This window comes from Acanthopagrus latus, chromosome 12, assembly GCF_904848185.1.
Source record: "Acanthopagrus latus isolate v.2019 chromosome 12, fAcaLat1.1, whole genome shotgun sequence".
Taxonomy (NCBI): Eukaryota; Metazoa; Chordata; class Actinopteri; order Spariformes; family Sparidae; genus Acanthopagrus; species Acanthopagrus latus.
Genome location: NC_051050.1, coordinates 26,553,928 through 26,565,706, shown reverse-complemented (window position 1 = coordinate 26,565,706; position 11,779 = coordinate 26,553,928). Strand labels below are relative to the sequence as shown.

At 43.2% G+C, this 11,779-nt stretch overlaps 2 protein-coding genes across 6 annotated transcripts in view; one reads left to right on the top strand and one right to left on the bottom strand.

Moving 5' to 3' along the window:
- The first annotated feature begins 7,814 nt into the window (after window positions 1-7,814).
- On the top strand, window positions 7,815-9,335 carry si:ch211-202f5.2 (uncharacterized protein LOC795181 homolog). The gene is made up of 3 exons (XM_037118296.1): window positions 7,815-8,028; window positions 8,512-8,787; window positions 8,883-9,335. The coding sequence occupies exons 1-3, from the start codon at window positions 8,017-8,019 to the stop codon at window positions 9,216-9,218; spliced, it is 624 nt and encodes a 207-aa protein (XP_036974191.1). The 5' UTR covers window positions 7,815-8,016; the 3' UTR covers window positions 9,219-9,335.
- A 149-nt stretch (window positions 9,336-9,484) lies between these two features.
- Window positions 9,485-11,779, bottom strand: part of pisd (phosphatidylserine decarboxylase) — a 24,770-nt gene continuing 22,475 nt past the window's right edge. For all 5 annotated transcript variants that reach the window (XM_037118292.1, XM_037118293.1, XM_037118294.1 and 2 more), the window contains 2 exons: window positions 11,750-11,779; window positions 9,485-10,274 (listed from right to left, as the gene is read on the bottom strand). The exon at window positions 11,750-11,779 is cut by the window's right edge and continues 131 nt beyond it. In XM_037118292.1, the coding sequence (XP_036974187.1) occupies window positions 10,005-10,274; window positions 11,750-11,779 (300 nt within the window). In that variant the 3' untranslated portion in view covers window positions 9,485-10,004. The remainder of the gene's footprint in view (window positions 10,275-11,749) is intronic.

Genomic DNA, 11,779 nt, shown 5'->3' with positions numbered 1-11,779 from the left:
TTCTGTCCAAAGTGACTGACACAGATTCATTAACACACTGATGGTGCCGACCAGCAACAGGAGCAGTTTGGGGTTCAGTGTCTTGCCCAAGGACACTTGAACACGCAGACCGGGGGAATCGAACCAGCGACCTTCTGATAACGAGACGCTGACTCCACCCCTGAGCCTCAGAGGAAACAAGTTTAATATTGTGATCAAAGGGTTATAAACACCTTACAACATAACACGTTCAAGATGAAACATAAATTGTAAAATATTGACTGATTATTATTTAGTTAGCACATGATCAATATTCAAACACTGGATCAATACTTTGTTTTTGTTCATTTATTTATTTTTGTTCTTGAATTGGGATCATCTCAGACATTTTATTTAAGCCTTCATCATAATTTCTAACACTATGAACATTATTATGACAGAGGTGTGAAACTGAAGCAGCTGGAAAAACACATTTAAATCTCAGCCAATAGGAGCAGACTGTGGGCGGGACTTGGTGCCACAAGAATGGTACAAGTTTCTGTCCAACCGGTTACAGACATACTTCACAATGTCTTACCTGTTCTCATAAACTTCAATGTGTAATACATTTTAGGGTTTTCATGAAATGCCTTCACTGGTTATTGGGACCAGCTTTTCTTATTCTTGTCTTTATAAATATATATGAGTATATGAAGATGCCATATTATGAAGAAAGAAAATGGTTCAATGAACACACAAATGTTAAACATGGATTCTAAATAGTTTGAAGACTGTTAGCGTGTGACTAGGCTAATTAACATCAACTCAGCATTTAGAGCAGCATTTATTTGGACAATAATAGTTTTATTGTATTGTATTACTTTATTTGAGAGACAGTGCAAATTAATAACATTTCTAGAAATATGTTGGCATTAGCCAGAGGGGCTACTAGCTACAGGCTGACAGCAGTCTCATGTAGCTTCTGAAGACCTTTATGATATAAAGTATAAATGTGATTTGGTTGCAGGATGATGTGAAAGGCAGCCATGTTGTCACCTGCCTGCCTACCTGTCCAGTCCTGAAAGTGACAGAAAACATCAAAATTGTGTTTCTGGAAGTCTGGCTCCTTCAACAACAACAGGACAATCAAACTGAGCATGTGCAGAGTGAGTGACATCACTGTAGCCCATTTCTGATTGGATCAATTCAAGGTGTCATAGATGAACCTGGTCCCACTGCTCCTGAGGTAAAACACTGCCAACACTGTTCATATGTTAGTGTGAGACAGAGAGGGGGGTCAGGTGTTAGAGAGAGAGGTGGAGCTCCACAGGGAATGAACAGGGAGAGAGAGAAAGAGGGAGTGTCAGCAGGTAGAACAGGTTTGGGCGAGGCGGTCAAACAAGCTTTACACACAGTGAAAAGGAGAGAGAGAGAGTCAGATTGCTGAGTTTCTTTAAACAGCAGCACAGAAGAAGAGACGCGATTAAAAACAGCAGAACAAGTTTGTGATTTTCTTTAAAGACACAAAATTCAAGAAGAAGAAGAAAAGGGTGTGCAGCTCAGCTCTGTGTGCAGTGTGAACAGGTGAGGCAGGTGACATGTTGTGTTTTACGCTTGAATGTTTGCTGCTGAGTCTCATCAGGCTGAACATGAAGCTTCACTGACTTCTTGTTCATGTGACTCCGTTTGACTCTGCTGATCTCTAACTGTAACTAAAGCTGTAGCTGTAGCATTAACTGTAGCTGTAACTGTAACTGTAGCTGTAGCTGTAGCATTAACTGTAGCTGTAACTGTAACTGTAGCTGTAGCTGTAGCATTAACTGTAGCTGTAACTGTAGCTGTAGCTGTAGCATTAACTGTAGCTGTAACTGTAGCTGTAGCATTAACTGTAGCTGTAACTGTAACTGTAGCTGTAGCTGTAGCATTAACTGTAGCTGTAACAGTAACTGTAGCTGTAGCATTAACTGTAGCTGTAACAGTAACTGTAGCTGTAGCATTAACTGTAGCTGTAACTGTAACTGTAACTAATTGTAACTGTAACTGTAGCTGTAGCATTAACTGTAGCAGTAACTGTAGCTGTAGCATTAACTGTAACTAACTGTAACTTACACTGTAACTGTTACTGTTGCTGTAGCTGTAGCTGTAACTGTAACTTTAACTGTAGCTGTAGCTGTAGCTGTAACTGTTACTGTAACTGTAAATGTAGCTGTAACAGTGGCCCTTTTCAGATAGAAAAGGCGACACATTTGCTCCAAGGTTAGGAAGGCAATGTGCCGGCCTGTCTTTCTAAAACGGAGGTGTAATATTCCTCCTTTTCCAAAAGCCGTCTCTGAAGTAGGCGTAAACATGTGACGCGACGTGAAGCTTTAAGTTGGGCTGTGAACAGTGACAACGAATTTGTCTTCAAAATAAGAGCTTTACATTGAACCCATTGGAGTTTAGAACTGGGTTCTTAGCGGGGGGCTTTTAATTTGAAAGTACCGACGTCCTTAGCTTGCCGCTACAACAACAAGCTAACACAACCAAACAGCTACAGAGACTGAGGAGACGCTGCATCTCCTGGATCTCTGCAGCTGTCCAGTTGTTCATCTTAATGTCCGCGGATGAAGTGATGGACTGACTGCTGTGATCAGCTGTTTCTTGTGGCCGTGGGTCACACAACAGTGCAGGTCATTGACACCTCCACCCACCTCACACAGGGGCCAGCACACTGATGCCTCAGATTTAGATAGAAGGCAAGGAAGAAATAAGTGTTCCCTCCGAGGTGGCAAATCGGCGGACCAAAACAGACCCCCAATTTGCCGCCCTGTCTAAAACCATGGACCGAGCCACCAAAAGGACGGGCAAATTGGCGGCTTGGTGCTCTGTCTAAAAACAGCTTATAGCTGTAACTGTAACTACAGCTGTAGCTGTAACTATACCTGTAACTGTCATCATATAGCTGTGACTAACTACAGCTGCAGCTGTAGCTGTAACTAAGGCCCTGTCCACACCAGTCCAGGTTATTTTGCAACCAAGGTTTTGTTAAATAAGATTCCGCGTCCACACGAGTGGTGTAATAAAAATAACCGAGAATAACTCTGTACAAATGCAATCGTAAAATCTGCCACCAAGTGATGCAATATACGTGTAATACATATGCCACAGCAATAGGTGGGGATGTAAGGTAAAACAGGAAGGCCGTTTTAACCAATCAAAGTAGTTTAAAACCGGAAAGGGGAAGTGTGGCAAATACCAAAACACAAACAACAATGGCAACTCCCAAGGGTGCATCATCTATTTGCTATTTGCAAGAGGAGCAGTCTCCTTCGTTACTCATCCAGGCGCCGCCGTTGTTGCAGCTGGACATGACAGCTAAACACAGCTGACAGCAAGCCAATAAACAACAACTTCGTCACGTCCATTTTAGCCAAATTATCAAGCGAAGCTAGTTAACAACCTCTACCCACCTTCTCACTGTCGTTACTCTCTGTGTTTACATTTCTGCATGTGCAATATTTACAGAGGCACGCGCTCAGCTCTGATTGGAAATATTGGCAGTTGTCATATCCGCACGCAACCGCTGAAACACGAATCGGCTGAAAACCTCACCCTGGACTCTGGTTTCAAACAACAGTGGTTTCAGTGTTCCAAAAGCATGGTTGCATGTGGACAGAACAGTGAAACCAGGAACAAAACTTCACGGTTGCAAAATTAACCGGACTGGTGTGGACAGCTCCTAAAAGTGAAGTGTCCTGAGGGGGGCGCTCCTCCTCACAGGGAAACACACAGATGTGATTTCGAGAAACTTCATCCACGATGAACAAAATCAGAGAGCAAAGACTCTGCAGAACTCTTTTCAGTGGCAGAGTAATCGATTATATTTTTGGGTCACTTTCAATCAGGTTTTAATTTGAATGTTGAAGAAAAACTTCTCTGGTTGTTGATGTCTTTCCTTCTATGCCTCCTTGTTCCCCTTTCAGTTAATGCCTCTCTCTCTCTTTCTCCTCGACAGAGCTCTCTCGCCCTTACTGCCTTATAATTGTCCGACTACCAGACTAGTTAGTTGATTGATTGATTGTTTGATCATCTTTGGCCCCACCCCCTGTGACACACCATCATGTCAAAGATTGACGTCACCCTGGAGAACCCGTACAGTGAGGTGAGCATCCCTCGGGCTAAGCTCCGCTCCTCCAATGACATCGCCACAGTGATAGCCAATCCTATGGCTCTGAGCAGTGACGGCGGGAACCCGTATGGTGTGTCAAGCTCCGCCCCCCCACCATACGTGGTGAAGGAAGCAGGAGGGGGGGAGGAGGAGGAGGAGGGGAGGAGCCGTGCGTGCTGTTATCGCTGCAGGAGGAGGAAGTGATGTTACAGAGGCAGGAGAACTGTGATTGGCTCAGATATACTTATTTCCTGGTCTCTTTGAGTCAGTGTTTCCTTCCTTTGACTGAGGAAACAACAAAGGAAACAAGGAAGCAACCAAGTGAAGAGATGAAATAAAAACACACAAAGAAAGAAAAACTCAAACCAAGGAAGGAAGGAAGGAAGGAAGGAGGGAGGGAGAGGGAAGGAAAGAGTTGTTGACGTTGAGGAAGTTGTTTCTTGAATTCCTCTGCTTCTCTTAGCATGCCCTGCCTCCTCTGCCTCCTCTGCCTCTGATTGGCTCATCCTGGTGTTCTGGCCAACCCCCAACCATCAGAGACAGAGGAGGTTAGCTGGGTGTTTCCTCGGGGGCGGCCATTTTGTGTCTCGAATGAGCTCAAAATGAAAAACTACAAAATGTGTAAACTTCCTGTTTGACCTTTAAACTCAACATCCACTTCCGTTATTGGTGCAGCTGAAGACAATGAGATAAACCTGAGAGCTTCATGAGAAGGAGTTGTTGTTGTTATTGTTGTTGTTGTTGTTAAACACATCATTATTTACACATTACAGATTTGACACAAAATGGCCACTGCTGATGCTCCAGGTTTATTTCTCTGCTGTTGCCATGACAACCACAAAAGAATATGAGCTGCTTCATGGCAACATTATGACATCACACTTTATTCTACTGGTTTTATTTCCTGTCATGATTCAGGGTAAATATTGATTAAATATTGGTTGATTATTGGAGACATTAACAAGTCTGTGCTTAAAGTTTGCTTGTTTATGACACATGAAATATGAACAACATGTTCTAGTGTTTCTATGTAACCTTTAGTTTCTTCTCTGATTGATTATTAATATGCTTGATTATCATTATGAACACATTCTACTGACGAACAACTTGTGATGGGACTTGTTTTGTTTTTGTTGTATTTCATATTTTATTCATGTATTATTCTGGTTTCAGAACTGTTGCAACGTTTCCATAAAGTATTTTTATTTTTCAATTATTTTAACCATTTTAACATGGAGATTTTATAAATCAAGATAATCAGAAAATCTTAATAGAATGACAACAAATTAGAAATAACATCAAATTAGAAAAATATTAATATCAACTGTTAATATTCTTATAATGCTGTAAGATGACGAGTTGAATTAATTGTTTTGTTCTTACAGAGGAGCTGATGAAGTAAAGATGAAAAATATTAATAAAGGTGTTTGACACCATAAATTAGTTTTCAACTATAGATAATACTCGTATTGTTGTTGTTATTGTTGTTGTTTTTGCCCTGAGTTTTTTCTGCAGATTTTCCCTCCAGTCTGCAGCAGAACAGCCTGTATGGTGCCTGACAGGTAAAACTCTCAGTGGTCTCCAGGTGCTGTTTAAACCAATTGCTCATCAGGTTGAGTTGCGGTGCATTCAGCGACCACTGGGACATTGGAAGTTTCACATCAGCTCAGAGTGATGTGTTCAATGACCTGCAGGGTGAAAAGGAAAGTACACCTTCCACTGGTCTGGTCTGAACTGGTCATCTGAGTAACAGCTGAACACATGTCAAACACAAATACTGTTGTTGTCATCAGGTGGATGTAAACAAACAAACAAACACACAGTTGGCAGCATGGCTACAGTTGGCAGTCTGGCTACAGTTGGCCACATAGCTAAAGTTGGCAGCATGGCTACAGTTGACAGCCTGGCTACAGTTGGCAGCCTGGCTACAGTTGGCAGCCTGGCTACAGTTGACAGCCTGGCTACAGTTGGCAGCCTGGGTACAGTTGGCAGCATGGCTACAGTTGGCAGGATGGCTACAGTTGGCAGCATGGCTACTGTTGGCAGGATGGCTACAGTTGGCAGCATGGCTACAGTTGACAGCCTGGCTACAGTTGGCAGGATGGCTACAGTTGGCAGCATGGCTACAATTGGCAGGATGGCTACAGTTGGCAGCATGGCTACAGTTGGCAGGATGGCTACAGTTGACAGCCTGGCTACAGTTGGCAGGATGGCTACAGTTGGCAGGATGGCTACAGTTGACAGCCTGGCTACAGTTGGCAGGATGGCTACAGTTGGCAGCATGGCTACAGTTGGCAGGATGGCTACAGTTGACAGCCTGGCTACAGTTGGCAGGATGGCTACAGTTGGCAGGATGGCTACAGTTGACAGCCTGGCTACAGTTGGCAGCATGGCTACTCTCCAAAGCCAACATATGTAAAGATCCCAGTTTGATCTGTAAACCTAACCTCAGTGCTGTTAAAGGTAAAACACAGTAAAACAGCCGGTTTTGTTAATCAGTCGCCAGGTTTTGTAGAATGACAGCAGTTTTGAAGCACCTGAGGTCTCGGTGGTGAGAGAAAGTCCATCTGTTCACTCTTGTCTTACCTCGGTGTCGATCACTCTCCCTCTTCACCGCTGCCATCAATGGCTTCTTTTCTTTTACAGTGTAGACTGTCCACAGTTATTGACGTTATTCCAACATTCCCTGGTGACAGTGACCTCAGAAAATGATGCCTCCAACTGTAGTGGTTTCACACGGCAGGTGAGCTTCTTCTGTGCGGTAATACAATTTCCATTTCTTTAAATAATCTTCATCAGCGAAGTTTATGACATCATTGTGACATCATTGTGACAAACAGGAAGTGAAAAATCAGTGTCAGTTCTGACAAAAACTCTGCAAACTGATTGGATAACAACACTCCCTGGCTCAGTGTCTACAGTGAGATGTTGTTGTGGCGCCACCTGTAGGAGGAGGAAAGGTGGTGTTCAGGTGAGAAGTCTGGCTTCCCTCATCACTTTGTGTTTTATCTTCGTCTCCCTGCAGAGGAGCGACGTGATGACAGATGACCAACCATCTCACACACAAACACACACACACACACACACACACACACACACACACACACACACACACACACACACTCTCTGTGTGTCTGTTGCTAGGTGACGTCTGTCAGTCTACACTGAGCTGTAACCTGATAGGTGGACATCAGCAGCCAATGGAAACCTGAGAGCAGCTCAACTTTCTATTGGCTGATCAGGTTACAGATTGATCTCTTCATCATGATGATGTCTGAATATGATTGTTATATAAATGTATTAATAGTTATTGATTGATGTTCTGTTAATTGATCACAATATTCATGTTTATATTCAAACTCTTTATTTTCTAAAAAAAATATTTTAAAATGTTTTTATTTTAATGTCGGGTGTGATTAAATATGATGAAAAGATTCATGTTACTCACGGTCTGTCAGTTTCTGCTGTGGCTGAACAAGGCTGAATTATTGATGGAGGCCTCTCTCTCTGTCTCTCTCTCTCTCTAACCCTAACCCTCTCTCTGAAGCAAAGGATGAACAACGACAACGAACAAACAGAAGACGAAAAGAGGGAACAAGAGAGAGGACAGACAGAAAAGATCAAAACAAACATATGAAAGACAAGAAAAGGAGAGAATAAACAGAAAGAACAGAGCAAAGAAAAAACCAAAGAAGAAGAAACAGAGAAAATAAATGACAAAAGGATGAGAGGAGGAAGAAACTAACAGGTGGACAGAGGAAGACAGAAGAAGAAAACAAGAAGAGGAAGAAGAATAAACCAAGAGGAAGAAAACAAGAAGAAGAAGCCGAAGAAACGTGTCAGTAACAACAAACAAGAGTAAGAAGAGGGACCAAAGGGGAGGAAGAGGAGACGTTATGTGAAGGTTCAGAATGTTCATACAGGTGAGCTCCCATTTCTGACCAATCACAGTCGAGACAGTGACAGACAGAGTTCAGTACAGATTACTCACTGGAAAAGTTACTGTTAAAAGTTACTGATTAGTTTTGGATTCAGATTTGACCATATTAGGAAGTGAGGGTGGAGCTGACTGAGAACCTGACAACACGTTACCGTGGTAACATCTAGGCGCTGCATTATGGTCTGTTTGTTTGTAATCAGGATATCATTTACAGCATGAAGCTCTTTACTCATCAGCCTCCAACAGTGGCCCGGGTCCCTTTGCTGTGTGTCACTCTCCCTCTCTTACCATGTTTCCTGGCACACTCTTCAGCTGTACTATCAATAAAGCCAGAAAAAGGCCAAAAAAAAAAAAAAAAAAACTTATGTTACAGGTATATCATGGATCAATGATATTTTATTCATATTCGTATTAATGTCACATTCTCTTCTGAGTGAATCTGAACGATTTCTTATTTGCTGTACAGGAGAAAATGTCAGACAACAGAAAAGAAGAAGAAGAAGAAGAAGAAGAAGAAGAAGAAGAAGAAGAAGAAGAGAAGGAAGTGAGCTGTCAGCCCCTCCCCCTTCCACTCTCCTCTGTTGCCATGGAGACGGTGATGTCACTGAGGAGGCAGGACCTGGCGTGCATTGTGTGCTTCGGCAGCTACGACCTGGCGACTCGGTTGCCGCGGCGACTGCACTGTGGCCACGCCTTCTGTCAGGCATGTTTGAAGAGATTGGACACGGTCATCAATGAGCAGGTGACTGATGGCATCATCAACACTCACCTGAACATGTTAACCATGTGTAAACTGTGGGAGTTGATTAAATCTCAGCTCCTCCTCCTCCTCTTCAGGTGTGGATCCCGTGTCCTCAGTGTCGACAGAATACTCCTCGGCCCAGAGGAGGAGCAGCAGGTCTGGACCTGGATTTGGCCTCCTTCCTGGGAGTGAAGGCCCAGCAGACCTGCACATCCTCCTGCTCCCTGACCTCCTGGAACTCCAGCCGAAGGGAAGCGGTGCTGGCCGGAGACACGTCCCGGGACGGGAAGCTATGGCTGGGGAAGGAGGTCACTGATGATGGCTGGTCACACGGAGGACTGGCTGAGCCGCGTTTCCATCGCTATGGCAACTGTTGTCCGTTGCCGTCCTATTGGCTGTGCTGCTGGTTCTGTTGCCAGGGGCGGGGCTAGAACTGGCCAATGAGTCAGGTCTGCCCTCTACTGAACACAATAAATAAAACTAAACACAGAAGAACAAATATAGCTGAAGTGTGTCTGACTTGTGATATAATAACACACGCTGATGTCATCAATGACATCATTGATGATAATGTCATCGATGACATCAGAGGTGATTATCAAACTTCCCTGTGCCTGTGTAAAGACCAGAAGCATCACAGTGTTGTTCCGTCTAAACTGTCCTAATAATGTTCTGAGTGTAATGAAGACAGAGCGGCTCACAGAGAAAGATTTATTTATGACATATTTTACAAAACATCAAACACAGTCAGCATCCAGTCATCATCTGTCTGTTCATTCAGCAACATCAAAACTACGACCAATCACAGGCATCCTGTACACTGTCCACCAATCAGCTGCTGATGCCATCAGCTCTGACTGTACAATAAAGTTTCACCATTCAAACTTTGAGTGGACGGATTGTCTGAACGTTAACAGAACGTTAACAGAAACAGATGTTTGTTTTTTAAATGTTGTCTGAATGTTTGTTTGTATTGATTTTAAAGGAATATTTTAGTTTGTTGGTTCAGTTTCTGGGCGATCGACAGAGAGGATAGAAAAAGAGAGTTTGGCATATTGTCGTTAATGAGGCACAAGGCATTCTGGGAGTTTGAGTCCTTGTCATAGAAACATACTGAGAAAGTTACCCACAATGCGGTTAACCTTAAAATCTGTCTTTGATTAGTCTCTAGCCATTCCTCATCATCAGGCCCCTCCCCCTCACTCAAGCTCATCCAATCAGGGGCAGCCGAGACCCTCTCCCACTCTGATTCGCTGTCCCGGCTGCAGATTGAAGCTGAAGTCTTTTGGAGCTTCGAAAAGAAGAACGATGGTGGAGCCGAGGTTAAACTCCCCTAATGCTGCGCCCTTCTGTAGGGCCACACCCCCTCCGTCAATGGAGACCAGGCCCCCTTCACTTGTCCCTGTCAACACCTGGTCGCCGTCGACAACGTAGCTGCGGTCATAGAAGGAGCCTTTCCTGTAGCGAGGAGCATTCGTCTGAAGCTCCTGAGGATCATAAACAAGCAAAGGAAGACTTTAATCATTAAAATATTTGCTCAAATATTCACTTATAGAGCTGTAACGATACACCAAACTCACAATTTGGTTTGTATCACGATTTTTGACCCACGACTTGATACAAACCTCAATTTAAAAAAAACCAAAACATTTTATTTATGTAACCTTTTAATAACTTCTGTATAAGATACTTGTCTGACAGTATCAGAGGCGCAGTATTGGTGAACTGAACCAGTGTGAATGGATGAGCCAGCTGCGCCTATGGATGCGTGTCTATTGGATGGTCTGTTCTGCACAGGTCCCTCACTCAACTGAATACAGAGAAATGTAAAAAAAAATACTGCAGCTGTACATAGAGAAGTGTCTGTCCTCCTGGCCGTCCTCCCGCCTGTCCTACTGTCTGTCCTCCTGTCTGTCTTCCTGTCTGTCCTACCAACTCCTCGTCACATTTCTGCCCAAAAAACGGCGTCTGTCACCGACAAAAAAACTTTAACTCACCGAGAGTTTGTGATGAAATAAATCACAGTGACCATCAGTCCTCTGGACCAAGACTTCAGTGAACTTTCCCCCAGAGTCAGACAGTATCCAGTTTACTGATGGCGATTATATAATATAATTATGTAATTAATGATAATGAGTGAAAAATTTAACTTTGTCACTTTTCAGGATGTTTGGTGGGTCAGAATCTCAATCACTACACATAACAGCATCCATATCATCATAAATTGTCAGCAGGGTTAGACTGACAGGAGGACACCTGGGAAACACCTTGAAAACACACAGATGTCATCATGACGTGTACCGTCACGCCTCTTTAGGAGCTGCAGCGCCGGCTTTCTGTGTGAATTACACAGCGGTGCATCTTTACTCCAGCGGTGCTTCAATCTTTGTGAACGACAATGGCGAAAAATTGGCGAACCACCGCTGTGGTGTTAATGCAGCGTCTCTATGTGAAAGGGGCTACTTACAGCTCATAGGACTGGATCTGGACTGGACGTTGTGTCGCAATTCTGCCTTCTCACATCGTGAGACAGGTTAGTGGATCTGAGTGTCGCGACTGCAGTTTTGATACATGTGTCGTTACAGCCCTATTCATTTAATCAAAAAAATGTATTTGATCTAATATCTGATGTGACTGAATACATCAATTTTCATTCTTTATCTTTTTAAATGTTTCTTGAAGCCAGAAGTTTGACATGTTGAGTAAATATAGTTTTGTGATGTGTGATTTGCTTTATTCACCAAAATTAATCAACGGAATGAGCGTTTCCTCCAAGAGGGGCTGTAATGTTAAAAATCTCCTCAAACATTTCATAAAGATGTACAAATAATGTACAATGCTTTATCCAATACAACATATAAAAAATACAAAAAATATTCTGTGAATATTAGCATGAACTTAAAAGCCTCAGGAAGTGAAAAGGACCAAAACTCTGAAAGGTACAAACTCAAGTCCTCCTCACCTGGTCGAAGTAAACCCGGATGGAGCCGAC